General features: G+C 43.5%; 1 protein-coding gene across 2 annotated transcripts; it reads right to left on the bottom strand.

The window, feature by feature from the left end:
• Window positions 1-1,043: 1,043 nt before the first annotated feature.
• Window positions 1,044-21,978, bottom strand: LOC121299241 (mothers against decapentaplegic homolog 3). Of its 2 annotated transcripts, none has more exons than XM_041226901.1 (9): window positions 21,390-21,978; window positions 7,811-8,004; window positions 7,449-7,583; window positions 7,125-7,199; window positions 6,689-6,739; window positions 5,986-6,201; window positions 5,188-5,325; window positions 4,788-4,932; window positions 1,044-2,502 (listed from the first exon to the last, which is right to left on the bottom strand). In XM_041226901.1, the coding sequence occupies exons 1-9, from the start codon at window positions 21,593-21,595 to the stop codon at window positions 2,379-2,381; spliced, it is 1,284 nt and encodes a 427-aa protein (XP_041082835.1). In that variant the 5' UTR covers window positions 21,596-21,978; the 3' UTR covers window positions 1,044-2,378. The 2 variants fall into 2 exon arrangements, with proteins under 2 accessions (XP_041082835.1, XP_041082836.1); XM_041226902.1 differs by having other exon boundaries at window positions 5,986-6,198.
• Window positions 21,979-22,400: the final 422 nt, after the last annotated feature.

Raw genomic sequence — 22,400 nt, 5'->3', positions numbered from 1 at the left:
AACTTAAGGGCATCTGAAAGGTCAGCCAGCAGTCTCCCCTCCCCCTCCCCTTCATTATAATTTTTTACCAAAATCTCCAACCATTTCCTACAAACTACAAATAACTGCTAAGAAAATACAATGTATAAATGCAGAAGTCTCTGTCAGACTTGTAGATGCTATGTGTTTCTTTCTTTCTCCAATACAGCATGGGTCTGGTAAAATGCCCAATCCTGCTACAGCGCATGGATAATCTGCTGTGATTTTAGACAGATAACAGTATAATTACATAATACTGGCAGCTCCAAGCAGTGAGCTCAATATGGACACCTGATCTGCTCTCGTCATTCCCAGGCCTGTTCCAATGGGGCGAGGAATTCCACTTGTCCGGCCCTCACTACCCTGTTTCAATGTGTCGCTCGAAACTCAACAGCCAGCTCAGTTTTACCCCAATGGTTGCTTGCATCTCCTCCAGCAGGCTATCCATTAAAGACCTGCTGAACTATACACGCCTGTAGCAAGGCTGTGTGCCAGGCAGGTGGATTTCTCCATTCTGTACTGGAAAGTGGGTCTGCATGAAGGATATAAATGTCAAAAATCGGTTGGAGAGGGGGTGACAAGAGGAGAGGCAATACTTGTTCCCTTTCTGTAGTGTTAATACAGTACAAATTCAAAACAAAGCCATTCCACACTGCACAGCTATTACAAAAATATTATAGGGGAACAAACTCAGGAAACACATCACTTTATATATTTAGATTAACCAATTCTAGAACTTGCTTTGTAAACGAGAATGCAGGACATTCCATTTTACAACAGAATTCTAAAATTATTTAAAGGGCACTAAAATGCATGAATTGTTTGATCTTTATTAATAAATAAGGATAACTGGGTTAATACATTTTCCTTTGATCTGGATAAGTTGTTTTGTTTACTTTAAGAATTTGTATCTATTTAAAATGGATCAGCACATCTACAGTAAATTTGCTTAATTAAAACATCATAAAACACACCTTACTTTTTTCTTTTAATTCAATTGCAGCTATTGCTTTGTGATGGTGAAATCCCAAATGCCACCTCCATTTAAAATGTAATGAAAAAATAATCATTCAGTTTGTGTCTATATACAGTATTTACAGGTTCCTTTATGACTGTCAATAAAAGAGACCATTGCTGAAACAGGACTGCTTTATTAAAGCATTTGGAGAAATTACAACTGAACTTCCTTGTCTGCTCAGTAATAAATTAATTCAATACAAAACTACATTTCAACAAAACTACTGCATACAGTAGTTGTATTCATGTTTGTATTGTTACACAGTTGCTGATTCACCTGCACTTCTGGTCAAGTTCAGTTCTTTTGAGATGCATTCAGTACGCGTCAGATAATGTAGCTCGTTAATGATTTGTGGCTTGTGTCCCACAGTGGAATTTATGAACTGCAGTAAAGATGAAGCCCATGAACAACGCACTGTGATATCACAGGGGCGGGTAGAAACTGAGCTTCTAACATCCACTGCCTTCACACTGCAGCAAGTTACCAAACTGAAAAACACAATGTCCAGCAAAACATCATCATAAGAGAATGCAGGGACAGAAGTAAGACTCCTGTTGCATAGCAGTTTCATCCATTCCAGGTTTTAATACAAGCTTGATTAGCCACAGTGTATCGGTAACAAACTCAGGCGTGTTTGATTAAAGTCAATAGTGGAACCTGGAATGGATCACACTGCAATGCAATGGGAGTCTTATTCCCACCCCTCCTTAGACTGATTATAAAAGAAAGATACTTTTTGAATGTGTTCCCCTTTTCCACATTGTGTGAATGTAAAAATGCAGCGTACTCTTTCAGTTGAAAGCAATGGTTTGTTTGCTACGATTAAGATAAACAAATGTGAGCTTTTTCATTTCTTTAGCTCCATCTAAAAACTAAACCTTTTATTCAAGGTGTTAAATCTTCAATGTTTTTTTTTTTCTTTAAATACAAACAAACAAGCATTATTGCAAACGACTCCTGTTATAAACTATTCCCTAAAAGGTTCTACCTGTACAATTCAAAGAGGAGAAGCAGAAATCCTGCAATTTCAGGAATATTACTCCCATGCTACTGCTTCTGGCACCACCTGCCAAAACACATAAAAAACAAACTAATACAACTAACAGACAAATAAAACCAAACAAAATAATCACGTGATACCAGCCCTGGGAAACCTTCCTAACCTGTACTGTCTCCAATGCTCTCTGCCCTTGGCTTTTGCCACAGAAAGTGCTAACAAGTCTTTGAGAAATGGCAGAAGTGGCATTGAAAAGTGAATGAAACCAGCAACGCTGCGATTCTTCAGACCCCATACGGGTTCCGTCTTGCGGGAGTTCCGGTCTGGGGCGGGGGACGGATTTTCTTACGACACGCTGGAGCAGCGGATGCTGGGGGAGCCCATTTGCGTGAGCACCTTGTCGAGCCACTGCAGAGGGCCGTTGAGGTGCAGCTCGATCCAGCAGGGGGTGCTGGTCACAGTCTGCCGCCTGCATGAGACAAACAAAACATAGGAGCTGAAAAAAAAAAAAAAAAAAACACCCAGCACGCAGCCGACCAGCAATGCATTCCTCTCTGCTTAGGCGATGCCCTGCAGATTCACTATGAGGAATGCCTTAATGACCCCAATCATGTTTACAGCAGCACGTTTTAAAAAACACTAAAAACACCAAGTCTTTGTTTCAGTTTTCATTCACTGAGAAACTTCAAACAAGAGCAAAGCCCCCCTTTTCTCCAGCAGAGAATTGCTGATCTTAGTAAGACACGCTGGAGTCTGCTCAATTGATCTAAACGGTGGCTGATCTACACACCCTAGTCCTTTATCTCACTAAAGAAGACGCTTCCCCGACGATTAAGTTTTTACATGTTTGATTTTCATAACCGAGGTACAGCAGGTGTGGAGATCAATTAGATCAACGATCCCATCTGAGAAATGCTACTTTTTTTTATATACAAGCCTGGTAGTAATTACTGACAGGATACATAGTTTTGTTTGAAATTACATCATTAAATGGCACTGAAAAGATTTACAAATGAAAGCAATGAAACCAGCGTGTCTCAGTTGACCTGTGTCCTATTGCAGGGGGACTAAGTTAATTGAATTGAGTCACTTTCTTTCTTTTTTCTGGTCCTGGTTTGCTTGTCAGCACTGTTGGATTTTTACAATGAGTCGGCTGCTGCAAATGAGTCAACCCCACTCGAAGAACGCACCAGGCTCCTGCAACCTTTTGACCCGAGAGAACAACTCGAACATACTCATTAAGAAGGGTACAAAACATCCAGCAGGCCAAGGACAAGTAATAAAATGTCACAACTCAAATATTTATTGAAGAAACTAGAAACAAAGACACACCACACCTCGTTACCAAGTGTTCCAGTGGCATCCACTCCATAGCACAACGCCACAGGAGGGAAAGTAGCTTCCTGGGAGAGACTCACTGTGAAATAACTGACCTGAAACCTTTAGCTGAGGTAAAGAGGCTGCCATTTTAAAAAAGAACTTCATATAAGGAATACAAGTGACAATGAAGAGTTTGAGCACTTTATGCACTTACTAGCTTTTCCTTACTGTAGCTTTATTGTACCAACTGGGAATTCAAACTCAGTTATTTATATTTTTATTTCCAAATGAATTCCAATAAAGTAAAATCAACAGCACACTTCTCATATTGGATTATTGCTCTAATGCCATTTGCTTTTCCTGCCCAAATCCGAGCTGTAATCACAGGCTGTCTATAATAAGCCCCTAACTCGCTCAGCCGTGCACATCTGGAGTATGTTAGGTGCCCTGGCTGTGAGCCCGCCGTGGGATATCGGCTCGGTTTATAGAAGAGGCCTCAATAGCATCTGGAGGACTTACAAGGAAGGGGAGTTCCTAATGACAGGCAGCCCTGTGAGACTGCACCTCCCTGCCTGCCAGGGGACCGAGAGAGGGAGAGGGAGAGAAAAAAAAAAGTAACAAAAACACAAGCGCTCTTTCAAGTTTAAACATTTACCTCTCTGTTCAGAGTTTTTCTGATGTATTAATAAAAGCTACCACTGTTGCAACGCTAGCCAGTAGAGTATGGAACTGCTGGACATCATTTTCGTTTTCTTTTTTTTTTTTTTAATATTCCATTTTTTTTTCAGTTTCAAAGTGATGCAGCTTTTACCTCATTAGATATGTTTTTCTTACAGTTTCCCAACAGCCAGATCACCAGATACATTTCTATCTGCATGCAGTACATGCAACTGCATTTATTTAATAGAATTTCTCAACATGCTGCAATTCTGTTAGTTTCCAGGCAAAGACTGCTGAGAGAGATTACTTGGTACACCCATACTAATTATACTGATATCAGAGTGACTTCCCACCGCATTTAAACTGCCAACGATCGCTAACAAGCAGTCATTGCATTTTCACAGCATTTCGAATCAAGAATGTCATCTCTTTCTAAATTAGCTGTTACAACAATTACATTCAAACTTTTCTTTTTATAAGCTACGGCAGCCATTTTAAAAAGAGGAACAAAAACTAAAATAAATTTAAAAAAAAAAAAAAGAAAAAACAAAATGGTGTCTCCCTTCAGTAAGGAAGCTGTGGTTACATATCCCAGTATACACACCAGTATATCTTCAATATAGTCCCCTCGTGTGGACAAGGGTGACACAAACCACTACCGCCAACAGTTCAGAGGAGGGCACTGTATCACTTGTTGAGCTGTGGGTTTCGTGTGCACCTTTACTGGACGTGGCACTAGCATCCGCGCAGCTAGATGGGAACCTACAGTCGTACCTGTACTCAGCCCCCCAGCCCTTGACGAAGCTCATGCGGATCGTACACATCCTGGTCAGCTGGTACACCGCCTCGAAGCCCTGGTTCACTGACTGCGCCAGCAGAGCGGCAAACTCCTGGTTATTGAAGATTTTCAGATTGCACCCTGCGATCAGACAGGAAAACAATGAGGTGTGGGATTCAGCTGTGTGGGGTATAAGCAAAATAAGACTCCATTCCCATAAACAGTGCATCTACAGTCATGCCAGTGTGGCTCCTTTCATCAGCAGATCTTGTTCAGTACACACTGTGTATGCTACACATGTGAAATAATTTGGTTATGTGTCTGTACTGTGTAACGCATGGAAACCTGGTTCGGTCAAAGATCTTGCACTACACAGTAAGAGTGCCCCATGCTTACCTGGAGGGATCTTACAGACTGTGGCTGGGTGCCAGCCGTAGCGCTGATTGCAGTTTGGACTCTGAACAAAGATGGCGCTGTCGCTCAGGCACTCTGCAAACACCTCTCCCCCAATGTAGTACAGCCGGACACCCCTGCCTGAGACAGACAGACAGACCACCACACAGTCACAATGTGCACACATAATGAAAAAAACGAACCATTTAGAATGGGTTTCATACTTTACCTGCTCATTTTACTAAACTAGAAGTAATCTAGCACTCTAATAATGCTAAAAATAATAATGCTTAAAATAAAAAAAATAGCAGTGAATTAAAGGTGCTACAAAAACATGCCCCCGAGTGCTGAACTCAGATCTGACACACTTCTGCGCACTTTTCACTGCAGTGAAAGCTGAGCCAGTCGATCCCTCGCAACCTGCCGTGCCGAACCCACTGAACCTCGTTCCTGCCACTGTAAGCTGCACTGTGCTAGAACAGGATGAGTCAGCACTGCGAATGGAACAACAGGAAGCTTCAACTGCAGCAGTGAAACCACCGTGAACTCCAGCAAAACCACGCTGTTACTCTGAGCGGAGCCTGAGCTGGGTTTGTGTGGAAAGGTGACCGCCACCACTACAGCAACTTAACCACGCTGCACCACCCAGCCTGGCTCACTGCAGCCATAGAAAAACAAACCAAATAACCTGCTGTGCTTCAAATAAACATGATAAAACCTACTCAACCCCTGTTCACGACATTACGCGAATGAAACACCAAAACCAAGCGGTTTCACAGAAATATAAAGAGCTCTCTTTACCGATGTGTCTCCGGGTGAGTTCCACGGCTGCATTTCTGTTCACATTGGAGAGCAGGCCCAGGCAGAAGCGCTCAGAGTTGGAGGGGTCGGTGAACCCATCCACGGTGAGCGAAGGCTGGGACGCGTGGAAAGTCTCCCCCACCCGCTGGTTCAGCTCGTAGTACGATATGGAGCACCAGAACGCTGGCTCGCAGTATGTGACAGGCTGCAGGTCTGCTGGGGACAGAACCAGGAACACGAGCAGAACAACGTCATAGCGTTTATTAATCCTGAAAACAAGGGGCGGGCCATGGGGACGAACACACCTAGTGATGGTATCGTCATTAATATACCAGCAGTCATTAATGCTTTAAAGGTTTTAAAATCTATTTTTCTTAACCTCAATAAGCTTCTGTAATTTTTTCAATGGCATCTTTTACTGTCTTGTTATCCCTTTCAACCAAAAAAAAAAAAAAAAAAAGTTTTCTGTCAGTGGATCCAAAAAAATGAACAGGCAAACTTTGAACTGGGCTTGTAGCCACTGAAAACCCTGTGACCTCCCCCTGAACCTCCACTCATCTTACTGACTGATGACGTCATACTCCACGTTCATGTGTAAAAAAAAATGACTAAGAAAGACAAACATTTAATTTGATTACTAATAACGTACATGCCATTCACCTAGGCTAACCTTCACAGAAGACGGTTCAGCTTTAATGCTTACCCAAGCTGCTGTGTGCAGGGGAAACTGGATTAGGTGACAAATTCGGAGAGCCTGAAAATTGAAAGATGAGGAATTGAAATTAAGAATCAGATCACAGTCACATCATGCTCTCGGTTCAAGGCATAACTCAATTGCATCGTGTGCGTTCCTGTGAACCTTCGCTGCCAGCGGCGATTGCAAAAGGTGCAAGATGTGTCTATTTAAAACACGAACAAAAGCTGGAACGGCTTAAACTGATAAGCGTTTGTACCTACTCTCAGAGGGTCTACATTAAAACTGAATTACAGCATTCCAATACAAGACAGACAGTGCTTGGTCAGGTTGAACTAGTTTAGCTGCAATCGAGGGATCGAAGACAGTACGTGAACTGCTCCTCCTCTCTGGAGTTATGCGGTCTCTTGACGACAGCAGACAGGCTTGGGCCCATTCTGCTTACCTGCATCCATGCTGTGGTTCATCTGGTGGTCGCTCGTCTCCCCATCCTCACTGAGGTAGCCTGGCGGTGGGGTTTCTGAAACGCCCAGAAACATCACACTGTCACCCCTCTAATACAATGAACCATGAATACACAGCAAAGCCTTCCATCGCTGCTTTACAAATAGGAAAAGAAAAGTGATCAAACTGGCAAACGCTTCGTTTCGGAGCCGGTGAAGTGCGGGGCAGCTCAGATCAATTCTACAGACCCAGTATCGCCTATACGTTTGTCTGCTGGGCGATCTTCGAGTTTTCTAATGAGAGTCAAGCCCCCTGCCCTGTGTACCTGGAATGTAGTTGCTCTGGGGCTCAATGCCTGCGGGGAAGTTGGTGTTCTCGGGGATGGAATGGCTGTAGTCGTCGAGAGGAGGGTACTCATTGGGGATCTCTGTGTGTCTCGGCACCAGCACAGGAGGCAACACTGTCACAAAACAAACCGGTGCGTTAGGAGACGTTCATTCCAGGAAGGAGGTATTGTTAGGGTTAGGGTTAGGGTTTTAGGAGACGTTCAAACCGGTGCGTTAAGAGACGTTCATTCCGGGAAGGAGGTATGGTTCAGTCACTTAGATCTCTTCATACAATATCAGGACTTTGCTTCTTTGCTGTTCCTCCTTTAGCTTTGGAGGATGACTCTGTGTGCTGGTTTACCTGGCGTCTCCACCCGCTGGTAATGGTAGGGGTTGACGCAGACCTCGTCCTTCTTGGTGTGAAAGGCGTACTCGCACATCTCGACGGCCCGCAGCTCGTGGTGGCTGTGCAGGTCCGGCCAGCGCCACAGCCGGCAGTAGATGACGTGCGGCAGCCCCTTCCGGTGAGAGACCTGCAACCGGCCATCCAGAGACCTGCAAGGAGGGACACAGTTAGGATCTGCAGTCAGGGACAACGGCAAGCACTGGACTGAATCACCTTGTTTACAAGGGCATCCTGCAGGAAGAGACGCAATCCTACGCAAACACACACATGACCGAATATCTCAGGAAATATCTCAGAGTAGAGCGCTCATTATCTGTGCTTTACCGTTCGGGTGCACAAATTATACAAGCCCACATGATAACCATCTCTCCCTCCTATATATATGAAAAGACAACAGAATCACATTCAATAAGCCTGATTCACCATTCTTTCTGTTCAATGATCAAAAACCTGCCAGTGTTTTCAGAATCAACTTGTTGATACACAGGCTTCTTTCTACATGGAGATTAATGATGTCTAGTTATTTCAGTTTGTTTTCACTTTTCACCAGAGCTAAATCTTAATAAACCCTACTAAAAGAAAACAGAACAATCACCACGGGGACTTTTCTCAATCTGATACTAAAATAAAAAATTATCTTTCTTAATCCGGGGTCTCTGGACTAGACTGCGGCATTCAGAATCAGAACCAGATTGAGTTCATTTTCCTGTGCCTTAAAGAAATGGCAGACAAAAAACAAAACAAAAAAAACCCTGAAATTGTAAACAGCCCCCCGTTTGAGATTCGAACCTCCGCCCACTTTCGCGTCTCAATAAACAACAAGTCACTTCCTGTGAGAATGTCTTGTGTGTGCTTTTAGAAACAGGCTGCCTTTCTGCTCTCTGGCCATATATCCAGCAGGAGGGATTGCTTAATACCACCTCTCACTAAGAAAGAGCCTCCGGCAATGACATCCACCAGAAACAAGCGTGGGACAGGACATACTGTACAGAATCCCCCTGTCCATTAACAAGATACTAACTGAACCCTAACCATAATACAACCTCTGACTAACAAGATACTAACTGAACCCCCTTCTCAAACAACAACTCTCTTGACACACAAAAAAAAAATCACCTTGGTTAATGCAGTTACACTACAATGCTTTGTGGAAACACTTGCCTTGGCATGAGCTCAACAGTATAACCAATTTGTAATACAGTCCATGCCAGCTCCAAGAGCTCTGTATTGCCTTCTTCATTTTTTAAAACTTTCAAGGAGAGTGGAGGAAGGTCTCGTTAATAAAAGCCACAGAGCAAATAAAAAAACACGAACAGAGTCGAACAGCATGCCGTTTCCTAACACTTTCCACATCAATGAACAGGCAGCCATCGTAAAGAATTAGGTTAGCAATCCTGACTCACTGCAGACAGTGTGTGCGTGTGCATGTGTGCGAGTCTCAGTGTGTGCGTGTGCATGTGTGCGAGTCTCAATGTGTGTGTGTGCATGTGTGCGAGTCTCACTGTGTGTGTGTGCATGTGTGCGAGTCTCAGTGTGTGCGAGTCTCAGTGTGTGCATGTGCGCGAATCTCAGTGTGTGTGCGTGTGTGTGAGTCTCAGTGTGTGCGTGTGCATGTGTGAGTCTCAGTGTGTGTGTGCGAGAGTCTCAGTGTGTGCGTGAGTCTCAGTGTGCGTGTGTGCGAGTCTCAGTGTGTGCGTGTGTGTGAGTCTCAGTGTGTGTGAGTCTCAGTGTGTGCGAGTCTCAGTGTGTGCGTGTGCGAGTCTCAGTGTGTGCATGTGCGTGCGTGCGAGTCTCAGTGTGTGTGCGTGTGCGCGAGTCTCAGTGTGTGCGTGTGCGTGTGTCTCAGTGTGTGAGTCTCAGTGTGTGCTTTTGTGTGAGTCTCAGTGTGTGCGTGTGTCTCAGTGTGTGCGTGTGCGTGAGTCTCAGTGTGTGCGTGCGAGTCTCAGTGTGTGCGTGTGCGTGTGTGTGAGTCTTGGTGTGCATGTGCGTGTGTGCGAGTCTCAGTGTGTGCGTGTGCGTGTGTGCGTGTGTGTGTGTGTGCGTGTGTGCGAGTCTCAGTGTGTGCGTGTGCGTGTGTGCGAGTCTCAGTGTGTGCGTGTGCATGAGTCTCAGTGTGTGCGTGTGCGTGAGTCTCAGTGTGTGCGTGTGCGTGAGTCTCAGTGTGTGCGTGAGTCTCAGTGTGTGCGTGAGTCTCAGTGTGTGCGTGTGCATGAGTCTCAGTGTGTGCGTGTGCGTGTCTCAGTGTGTGCGTGTGCGTGTGTGTGAGTCTCAGTGTGTGCGTGTCTCAGTGTGTGCGTGTGCGTGTGTGTGAGTCTCAGTGTGTGCGTGTGCATGTGTGAATCAGCAGATCTAAGCGCTGCCATGTGAAGGCTGAGGCACAAAGCCCTTGTTTACAGAGGAGTTTTTTTACCAAGCTGCACCATGTCAGTCCAGCACATTAAATCAGCCAGTCGAGAAACATATTCTTTCTCTTTCTTTCAGGTTTATATTAGGGCTGAGATATTTTTAATTATTGATTACCAAAAAAATATATATAAATGATAACCACGGTTATCTTAACTCATGTTTGAACTCCTACTGTGACCTTCTCCTGTGAGTAGGTTTCATTTTTGTGTCTGCTTTTTCAATAAAGTGATACCCCAGTTCGCTCTCACACAGAGGTGAGAGCTGAAGTGAGGTTGTTTTCCGAAGCCCAGTGTAAACTACATGGCACTGAATAACCCCCCCCCCCCACATTATCAATAACATCACGATGATCGATTATTGTGATTATCAGTCCAAACTGTATTTTTGCAAAAAAGTCCATTTTACAAAAACGGTTTTGACAAAAAAAAAAAAAAAAAAACTTGTCATGTAGAACATTAACAACCAGAAGCTGCTGCTGATTTTCATCAGTTCTAATGCGAAGCAATTGTAGAAATTGCCCCCCCCCCGACTCCCACAGCCACCCTGAAACCACAGCCTCGCTCTCCCCAGAGCACAGGAAGCAGTCGCTCACACCTCTCCCTGCTAATAAACACGGGTTTACTGAGGGCTCTGTCTCTGTCTATCAGCCCTGCTTCCTGCACTGCTGTCAATGACAAACACGCTGTCTGAGAGACAATTATCCAGGTAACTGAAGCCTACCCTTGTTAAAGGTTATCTATAGTATGTGACAGACAGGGTTACCAATTAATGACTTGGGGCGGACCACCCTTTTAACAAGCTTCAGGTCAGGCAGCAGAGCATAATGCCAGCCTCGACTGAAGTGTTGTGCGCAGTACAGTAACTGAACAGAGCCGTCTCTCAGAATGAGCAAGATGGGGATAATGTCCTCTGTGGACTGTTTTTTTAAAAACAGTTTGATTAAAGTACAATCTGAAATTGGTGCAACCGCTATGCAAAATGTCTTATTTTTATACGTGATCATTTGCAGACTACGCCATTCTTTCTATTAATCTCTGGATGAAAAAAGTTCCTCCTAACTTCCATACATACAGACACACACACACACACACACCCATAGCAGTCCTCTACATTCACACAGAACTGGACCCTTACAATTCACTGACACATCATTCTAAAGATCAAAAAGCACCAGACAGAAATGAATACTGAGCTTCCCGTCCTGCGACTCTGGCTACAGCAGATGGGCCCTGCAGAGAATGAAAGGCATACCAGAGCAGGGAGGATCACTCTCTAACCTCCACAAATACCTTGCAGGTAAGGGGACCTAAACACTTCCTACTGTCTATCTTGAAACATTACGAGTCTCCCCCTTGCACGCTTGTGATTGCATTTTCTTTCTGCCTGCCCGGTAGATCAAAGTACATTCTTCTGCGCTCTATAAAATACTCCGGCTAGGAGTTGTCTGCAGACCAATAAGTGCTTTGCCAGCTTGTAGCTGCTGCCTGTCCTCTGGCACACTGCCCTTGCTGGCCCCCAGCATAGGGGTAACAGACCCACTCAGTACAAGCACATTTTCTTCCTAAAAGTACCAAGAGGTGCCCTGCAAGCCTTCAGCCCGTTCACTGGACCAGCAGGGTAGCAGAATGTCCAAAATCTTCAGGGCTGTGCGCTCAGGGAAGCCACAGAGTGACTAGGGCTACTCCACACTGCTGCTGCTGTGGAAATAAACATTCAAAACGACAGCATGTCATTGAGGTGCCATAGTGGTGCTGGGTACCCAGAATCCTGCTGCTGCTTGACTGCAGCCTCCGCCTTCCACACACAGAAGAACAATCCGCTCCTGTAGACTGCAGCGTCGCAGTGTTAACAGCTCTGCCTCCTAACACGACCACACATTTACAGCCCTAAATCACAAATAAAAGGCAATCTTACAGCTCTTGGTTTAGATGGCACAGCAGACGGTACCTGCACTGTTTCAATCAGTATTTTCTAAATCACATTCAGTTTAGTACAAAAGTCTTATGCAACACTGTGGTTTTGTTTTCTAATAATCTTCAATGTCATCTCCTCATGCAGTCTAATTTTTTTGCAAGTTTGGATTTCAAATAAGACTAAGTTGAGGTACTGTACAGTATAGTGTGAGACCCTCTCAATATCTGCCCCCCCCCCCAACCCCTCCCCCCGTGGGTCTTGCTCTATTGAGGGGGGAGCACAAGGTTGCCACTAATCTGAGCGCTCCAGCTCTGTGCCGTTAGTCTAGGTGTTTTGTAATCGTTTGCTGTTAAGTTATACACAGCACTGACAGTTCTCAGTAAGTTCTTCTTTTGCATTCTGTGTGTGTGAGCGAGTGTGTGTGTGTGAGCAAGTGCGTGAGCGTGCGCGCGAGTGCAAGTGTGGAAAGGGGTTTTGAAACCACAAGCAACCTCCTGGTCCACCACAACCACCTTCCTCTGTGGCTTCAATCTCCTCTGTTTCACAGGCTCACTCAACCGCTCCTCCGCTTTTTACTTCAAATCTTCCAAGGAAAACAAAACAAAAAAACCCCACCATTTACATTTCTGGTAACAGCAACTTCATGGGGTTTTTCATGTCTGAAAGAGAATTGGAAATCAAGCCTTTTAAAAGTAGCCTCTACATACTGTTGTATATCCAAACGAAGTACTGCAGTACAGTATCTACCATCTATACAGGTATATATATATATATATATATATATATATATATATATATATATATATATATATATATATATATATATATATATATATATATATATATATATACACACACACACACACACAATTTTAAAACTAAACTGCAGCGATAGTGGGTGGTGCACGCGGATGACTGCTCTGTTTTAGCTGCAATGCACTTACAATTCTTTAAACTTTTAAGTAAACCAAGTGACTGTGAAATCACCTGCCGCAGATGAATGGGAGTATAATTCTCTGGATATAGCACTGTGCGATAAACAATGTGACAGCGTGTGTTTGGGATAGCTGTAGCACACTGTAGAAGCACATGTGGGGGGAAAAAAGTTCCTTTTCAGGGGCTAAAATCAATAACACAGCATTTGCTATGAAAAGGATCCACTGCAGGGTTTATTAAATACTGTTTGCATGCTTTCTATTAAAAACAAAAAGCTTACAATACTATTATCACATTGAAATAAGGACAGATTATACTGGGAGTTCAAAAGGGAAATGCTCCTGATTATGCCACGCTGGTTAATATGACTCTCTGCTTCATACAAATGCACTGAAACAATTTGTTCTAGAAGTTTTTTGAACACTAAAACTGCATTGCCACCATTCGCTTCATATGATCCTTGCAGCACATACCAGATGATGATTTTGTCTGTTCAGCAGGATGGGGCAGAATGCTTTTGGGGGTTGAATTGGTGTTGATGAATGGGATATATGGCTGGCTACACACACCCCCGATCAGCATTAATCTTAACCTGCCTTACCTAAAGGAACACTAGTCTGAGATTAGTAAGAATCAGGATCTAAGCAATCAGCTGATCCTGCTAATGAAAAGGCAAGGGCCTGACAGCGCTGGTGGGAGTCAGACCTGTTTTAAAGTAGGCATTATGCTAGATAACTTTGACAATTTCCTTCATAAGGGTAATGAAAATGTATCGCCCCGCAACTAAATTGCTGGGCTAGCAATTATTTTAAACAATGCTTTCCGCTTCAGTTTTTAACAATGCTGTCTATTTAGAAAGTCTGTTACGATTGAAGTTTGCTCAAGAAAAACTATTTTCTTTGTTACAGCAAAAAAAACCAAAAAAAAAAAAAAACACAGGCACACACACACACACACTCATTGTACATAAAATATCCATTATCCAATGCAAAATCCGAGAGTACTTTCTAAATCATCCACCCCCAAGCAAGCCAAACAAACGCCTACACCCAAACTGCAGCAAGTCTGTGCATTCCTAAGCGCTGAATAACACAAGAGATCCCATTGACTCCACGGCTCTCCGTTTCCAGAGCCCTGCATGGGGAATCCCAGCTCCACCTCACACTGGAGCACAGAAGAGCCACTTTGTGGTCGCAGGATTGTCTTGATTGAACTCCGTGCACTGAATACCCAGCGAGGCAGACACAGCTCAGCAAATAATTAATGCATAATTTCATCAGCATCTCAGAGAATCAACTGAAGTGATACAGTAGGCACTAAAGCAAAAGCTAAGTGGATTAGCCCCACAGTGTCTTAAACCCCAATGAACTATCTTGTACTGAAGGTAGACCAGGCTCTTTATTAAGGAAACAATTCCTTTACAGGAACTCATCCACGGTGCCTATGAGAGGTGAAACAGGACGGGTGCTGGCTGTGTGGTGTCAGGAGCAGTTAACCTGTTTTACCCCCTAGAGGGTGGACGAGATATTCCAACATGAACTAGAAAAGGCACTTCTTTAACAACGGGAGGTCAAAGTTTAAGGAAATGAGCAGACCCAAAGCTGAAGGAGGTGAAAGCCAGTTTCGCGTGGAGCCACTGAAATCCGAGGCCAGTCTCTGGCTGACGAAGCAGTGCACGGCTCTGGAGATGCCAGGGGGTTCTGCGGGCTTCCTGTCATTTTTGATAAATCCCTTGACAAGCACCGTTTTTTATAATTAAAGCACCAGATCACTGAGGGTTCTCTTCAGGAGCTGTGGCTCCTGGTGCAGCTGGGGGGGGGCTGTACTGGGCCTGTGTGAGCACCTGGAGAGGGCCTCAGTTAAACTGAACGCCTGCAACAGGAGGTTGCTATGGAACTCCCACTGCTGTAGTGATAAATTACAGCAACACCAAGGACGTGCTAAAACATCTGTGAATTATGAAATCGTTTCCATAACATATATGAAACCCTGAATAAAACAGAAACAACTGAAAAGATTCATTTAAATGAATTCACACTAGAGCCTCATTCTACAGTACTGTAACAAACAGTAAGAGAAGTACAAATCCCAATGCTCTATTATTCAGGGGTGCTGGATCCCATATAACTTCCTATTCGTTGAAATATTTAACATGGTTTAACACATTTGGAACCAATTGAAAACAACTTGTATATGGATGTATGGTGACATGGTTTGAAGAGTAAGCAAAGTTCCAAATTTTAACACACATTCAAATGCAAAAATGCAGCTGCAGCTCAGCAGACCTCTCCTGTTTAAAGATCTCTCCATGAATAATGATCTTGTATTGGCGACGCGAGGTCAGAGCGACAACATGACCTGCGTCAGCCAGCTGGACCGTCTTCCTCTCTTGAACTCAGGAGCCCCAAGGTGTCAGTTTGCTGATGCGCTGAATGAACACCTTGCATCACCTGGGGGTCACGACACTGGCAGACTGCCAAACAACACAAGTTCATGTGCAAGATCAGAAGGCCTAGCTAGCCAGGTTGCAGGGAAACTAGCGCTTGGATCCAATTTGGTAAGCCTACACTTTTTATTTTGCAAAATAAAATTAAAAAAAAAACAAATGAATGTACTGGACGACAAACATTTTGACACAGTTCGAGGAAAGGCCTTGGCACAGTGAAGCAACGTGTTTTAATTCATCTACTGTCATCACCTTTCCAAACAAAGGAAGCATTCTAAACCAATGTTGACAGAAGTACTGGGTTTTGTTTATTTCCTACAGTGATGCAGTCACTCCTGAAAAAAACATTCATGAGTAAAATATTTTTATCAGAATGCCTGAAGATGCAGCCTCTTCTAATGTGAGAAACCGAACAGTGAAAAACTAAATCAGCAACATACTGTATAGTCCTCGTACCGGATTGATACATTGCACAAATGCACAGTTATACAGTACACATCATCTCACATGTAAACTGCAATTAGTGAGGAACACCCTTTTGTAGAGTGACGCTCTCTCCAGCAATAACACTACACAGCATGCTGAAGCCAAACCAAACAAACGGCAGCACTGCAGCGTGTATTCAGCGATGGCATTTCATACGCCACTCGAACACGATGCTTGTCCATACAAGCCCTGGTTACAGGAATGTAATGACTGCCTCCCTGTCTCACCCGGCCAGCCCCCAGGGCAGCCATTTCACACTGAACCCAAGAGCGGCTTTGAACAAGAAACCGCGCTGGTGATCCTAATCCGAGCAGACACACTTTCAAAAGCATTCGGAGCCTTAGCATTGGAATACACCAGCCCTGTACTGCAGAACGTTTTGATGTTATCTCGCACAACAGCACCATTATAGTCCATCCTCCTCTTTCTGAACAATAAATCACAATGGGCCGATGAGAAAGTGTGCTTTTCAGAAGGTAAAGGGTTAACTGAGCTGTGCAAACTGTTCTCTGTTTCCCCATGTTGAACTCTCTGTCTCTTTAAACTAAACCGTAACTAATGCATGCTGTTGTTTTGGTTCCAGATGAATAACTACTGATGAAGCAGCATTAGTAATGGCTAATCACTTTCTTCATATCAAATTCCAGCTACCTGCATTCTATTATTAGACCCTCTGCGAACAAAGACTAAACATGAGGCCGAACTGCACCAATGACTCACTAGTTTTGCATTTGAAAAAAAACTAAAACGTACGTGCAGGATGCAGATTTCTGTCCCCCTGCCAAAAAACACAAAGGCAAGCAAACTATAAATAAATATAAATCGGATCCACACAGGGGTGCTGTTAGAGGACAGCCTGGTCCATTTAAAAGCAGCCTGCTCCGAGTGCCACTCCAGATCGCTTGACGTCTCCTTTTATATAACGTGAGGGCCGGACACCAGACAAAGCACCACTGAGCACTTCACTTTCCCAACACATTAAATGAATACGCAACCGGAAAGGTATAAGAAAGCATGTAGGCAGAACAGAAATAAATGATAAGAAATGATGGGCTTTAGTTTCATGTTAACCCAGGAGGTCTGGCAGCACACCGGTAGAGTCACTTCAAAGCTAAAATGCCTTCAAGCTAAACGACAAACTCCAGCAGGAAGTGCTGGATTGCTCTGTTACTGTAACACTAAACTTATTTATAAAAAGGGGTGTAGCCTGGGCTGTGTGGGAAAGCTGGCACACAATTGACAGCAGGTTCCTGAAAGGCATGGATGTGTGTGTGTGTGTGTGATTCAGAATAACAATTCAGAATATATTCTCTTTAAATCCCAGGGGTCCGAACTGACCTGCTGTCCAAACCACGCTCTCATAACAGCATACATGCTGCTGACTGCAGCTGTAGAAAGCAAATGAAAGTTTCATACAAAGTGTGCACAATATTTGCAGGTGTATTGTTTTGCCAAGGGTTATTGCTGATTTTAATTTAGTATTTATATTAGACAAAGACTAGTCAAGGCATTTTAGCACAAGTTACCATAAATTGTCCAGAAGTCACTGGACAAGCGGACATGTTTTGGTCCAGTGACTTTCGAATCACCCCGGCTACAGAGGATCCTGCTGTCTGAGGTTGCTGGAGCATAGCGATCCAGAGTCAAGAAAAAAAGAGGTTTGGAACGAGAGGAGCTCTTCCTGCCCTCCCAGTGCTAGAGCAGAGCAGCTCTCTCGTCAGCTCTCTGGTGACTCAGTGACTGGAGCGATTCAGGGGGAGGGGTGGGTGCGTGTGTCAGCTGAAACAAACATCACACTGTCTCCTTTCTGATGAAGAGGAGTGCACAGCAGACTCAGCTTCTACCTGGGCCCTCACGCCCTACCCTCTGTGTTTGAAATAGGAACTCAGATTAACCATGTGGGATTTACGGCTGGTTTCACAGACCCAGATCACCATTAATCCTGGACGCGTAACCCAAAGGACCAAGCTGTGTGTTCATTTAATCGCCCATTCCTGTCTTTCTTCTAGACCAGAGAGACTGAATTAATTCTGTACTCCTCACTCGTGTTATTTAGTCCTGGTATGAACCTGCACTATGGGTAGGCAAACTTGACTCTTTTAGCAATAAGTAACTTTACAGAAAAGCAATGGTCATATATATGACTTCAGCAAGTTAAAGACATAGATGTTTCCGCTGTGACCACAGAGGTATCGCGATTGAACCGAGCAAGACCTCTGTCATTAGAATCACTTCATGATATGCTTTTGAATACTAAACCTTCATATAAACTAATCCAGATGTATATAGGTCACAGCAGGCAGCAGAAGCGGACAGGGTGCCCAAGACATGGCTAGCTGCAGTATGACATCATCAATGACATCATCATTCAGCACTGCCCTGATATCAGACCTCACCTAGAGCTATAGCTAGACATCTGCTATGTCAGACTTCATGCAGATATCAGTTGCAAGGCAAAGTTAATTCTCACTGCCACTACAGCAGTGTACTCTCCTTTGCATTCCTCACTATAGGCCCTCTCCTTCAGTCCTGATACCCTTTCCTGCATGCACAGAAAACCTGAGGCTACCACAGAGTTCAATCTTCTAGAACATCTTATTTAACGAAATGCTAAAAATCAAATGACATTTTAACAACACTTACTGTTGAGTTTAATATTAACTACTCGGCTTGCAGTTACAGCAGCCCACAGCCTGCAACAGCCTATTAATAGCAAAGGCTTTCATAACGGGCCACCTGGTCCTAGGGGAGCTAACCAGCAAATATCCAAAAACGTAAAGAAATCTCCACACCATCTTCCAGTGTTTACACATTCAAATCTTACTTGCTTAACAATACCTGTAACTTGTTAGTGGCAAGCCCAGGACGTGTCTCTCCTCACACACATACAGACGGGTCTATCCTCATACACACAGCTGATCATTAAAGCCCTGCTGCTGCCAATTTTTAGCGAGTCCCTACATCCAAAGATATGTTGCCCTCTCCCAGTAGAATGGTTCTTTGCATTGTGATCCACACAGAGTGTACATTCTGACATCATTAGTCATTCTGCACTGCACTAGTCTAATCTGAGGAGCGCTGAGAAGGAGTTTATATCCCCTGGGCTGAGACACTGCAAGTGCACAGGACCCTAGACCTTCCACCACTGCTTTACTGGTAAACCCGCAATGATTAATGAGCCTGGGTTCAATCACAAGCGGTCTGCAAGGTGAAACACCTCTGACTGAACCTCTGTTACACAACACGTCACGTCATAACCACAGTGGTTCAAATCAAATGACCCATACAGAAGAACCCAAGCTTGTTCCCAGTTCAAGCTATCCCAAGTGGTTCACAATGGACCACTGTGTGTTATAAAAGTTCTAATTGTTTCTCCCGCACCTGGGATTCCCAGCCCTAGATGCAGACACACCTGGTAGCTATTATTCACATGTTTTAAGTTGTTGTTTTTTTTTATAACTATGGTGATGTCAAACATTTGACTGAACTACAGTGCTCTGGAACATCTGCCACAAGACATCGGAACCACATGCTGTTTTATTAAAAGCTTTTTGCACCAATTCCAAACCCAGCTTTCCATGCAGCAAGTGCCAAACACATGCAGCTTCATACAGTGCAGTAACAGAGATACAGCAATCAAAACACATGCAGCTCCTTACAGTGCAGTAACAGAGATACAGCAATCAAAACACATGCAGCTCCTTACAGTGCAGTAACAGAGATACAGCAATCAAAACACATGCAGCTCCTTACAGTGCAGTAACAGAGATACAGCTATCAAAACACATGCAGCTCCTTACAGTGCAGTAACAGAGATACGGCAATCAAAACACATGCAGCTCCTTACAGTACAGTAACAGAGATACAGCAATCAAAACACATGCAACTCCTTACAGTGCAGTAACAGAGATACAGCAATCAAACTCCACCTGCACTGCAACACCACCATGGAACAAAGCCTTAGACTTTACTACAAGTGTGTCGATTGATCCCCATTAACAGTATATCAAATGAGAACCATTACACCTAAAACTACTGTAAAATATATTAGTGAAAGGACTAACTACACAAGATATATATATATATATATATATATATATATATATATATATATATATATATATATATATATATATATATACTTAGATGGATATATATATATAAACCACTTAGATTGGAGCACAGTACAGTATATGCTTGTTTGTTCTTTTGCCATGCCCAAACCAACATATTTGCACAGTAATAAAACCACAGACAGGTGTCTGCCGGTCAGAATTCACAAGTCCTAGCCAGGCCAGCAGAACTCCATTAACAGGCTCTTGAGGAGGGGGGGCGGGGGCGCTTCAGCAGTACCCCACACCAGCAATAAACTGCTTCAACTTCTGAATGCATAACCCAATCCTGTATTTTCTTGGTGTGTTGAACCAGTACAGAAATCCACTTTCACTGTGTGCACTGAACTCAAAGAGTCTTGAACTGTACGCTCGTTTCAACTTCAGAAAAGAAAGACAACATTTTTTACATTTCAAAAATATCAAAATATACACAGGCCTTGCAACCACAGTGGGCAAACATTAACAAGGCAGGTTAGCTTTAAAGAAAACACTACACAACGAAAACAGCCCTACTGCTGGCTTTCATACTACAACAGTAAGTATCCCTCGGGGTACGTTAACAGTATACTAGGACGACTACAGTATCAGTGCTACTTTGCAGCTGTGTACGTGTTTGCGTATCAAGCCGTTTCAAACGCACACAGTTGTAATCGCTGTGTTTATTTGTTTAGTTGCAATCGAACCGTGCCCACTTTTTTTTTTTTAGTCCAATGGCATGGTAAAAATGTTAGGACTAGGAGGGTCATCTGTCTGCACGATGGACACAGTGTCTGTGAAAAGTAGTCTAGTGGTCAAAACGAATAACCCTATTGCAACTTCGTTACACTCACAGCCATAAGATATGAACGTGTAACTATAACCAACGGTGTGTAGGAATATCTCGTGCTAGTAATATCAAACCCGAAGTAGAGCTTTTTCCCCAATTCCTGTACCTGTACAGTTAGTGTAGTTGGTTATCGAGATTTTGTTTTGTTGGCTGCGAAGTGGAAAACAAACTCTCTACAGAACTCAACGACGCGGGTAAGCAAAATACTACTCCTTCACACGGGTGCCCACTAAGCACTTCTGAAATACACTACTGTACAATAATACCACGCTAGCAGCGCTATACAAAGCAAATGTTTACCCACTCTCTGCATAGAAACTAGCTGTCAAAAACTACAAAATAACTCCCGTTTCCTTCCTCGATTCGAATCTCGTCTGTGTCAGCGTGTTTAAATATGATCTGTACCTGGGTATGGTGATGCATTTCGTATTAATATTCTGAGTTGTGATCGCTTTCTCCAGTTCGTCCAGTTGTCCCGTCTTTTTCAACTTCTTCACCAGACTTTTCACCGCTTTCTCGCACCATTTCTCTTCCTGTCCGTTTTGCTCGCCTTTTTTCCAGCCTAGAAGCCTTTTAACAATCGGGGGAGTAAAAGGCAAAATAGAAGACATATTCTAAAACCTTTTTTTTTCCAAACCCCTGTGCTCAACTCAATCTCAGATTAAAAAAAAAAAAAAAAAAGTTTTGATTGTCAAAGACCGACTCTGGACAACTCAGCAGAGCTCAAAACCCAGCGCTCTGCAACCCCAAACAGGAGCCAGTAACACTCCGCCTCGAAACGTAGTCCTTGCTTTATTAATCACTCGGTTTTTAGACCTTTCTTGCTGTTTTTTTCCGAGATATCTATCTGAACACACGTTGCCTTTGGGACAGATTGGTTTTATTACTGGACGATCTTGTGCAAAGTTTGCCTTTCTGGTGTACTGAAGTGAAGATTCATCCGCCCCCCGTACTTTTTTATGCAGTGAAGCGCCCACTCACTCACTCACTCATTCACTCACGCAGGTCCACTCAGGAGTCTGCCTTTCATGCAAATTTGCAACTATTCCCCCTCCTCTACTTTTCAGACTAAATGAAAACTGTGGAGAGAGGGCACGACACTGTATCGGCGAGCCAAATCAGCTGCCGTGGCTGAGACACGGGTCTTTCCGTAGGCTGCTCTCATTTCATCAAAGTTGGCTCACGTTTTACTTTGTATAAACCGTGCAACGCCGGCTAGTCGTAATCGTGGTGTCTATCATAACACATGTGTATCCCGTCAATTTAAAAAAAAAAACTTTTGTGATATCGTAATGTTGGTTGAAATGATAAACTAATAAAAATCATAATTTAAAAAAAACAAACAAACAAAAAAACAGCAAGTCAAGTCTACACCTAATTAAGTAAAACTATTTATATATATATATATATAATATA

Source organism: Polyodon spathula, chromosome 24 (genome assembly GCF_017654505.1).
Source record: "Polyodon spathula isolate WHYD16114869_AA chromosome 24, ASM1765450v1, whole genome shotgun sequence".
NCBI lineage: Eukaryota > Metazoa > Chordata > Actinopteri > Acipenseriformes > Polyodontidae > Polyodon > Polyodon spathula.
The sequence above is the reverse complement of the archived record's forward strand: the minus strand, read 5'-3'. Positions and strand labels throughout refer to the sequence as shown.

Bases quoted from the DNA above. Each gene is read 5' to 3' on its own strand.
- LOC121299241 (XM_041226901.1), bottom strand. From the start codon at position 21,595: ATGTCTTCTATTTTGCCTTTTACTCCCCCGATTGTTAAAAGGCTTCTA. The intron at 7,584-7,810 runs GTAAACCAGCAC...GTTTTGTGACAG, and splicing joins CCAGCGGGTGGAGACGCCAG to TGTTGCCTCCTGTGCTGGTG. The intron at 6,202-6,688 runs GTAAGCATTAAA...TTCTGTCCCCAG, and splicing joins CCCTGCACACAGCAGCTTGG to CAGACCTGCAGCCTGTCACA.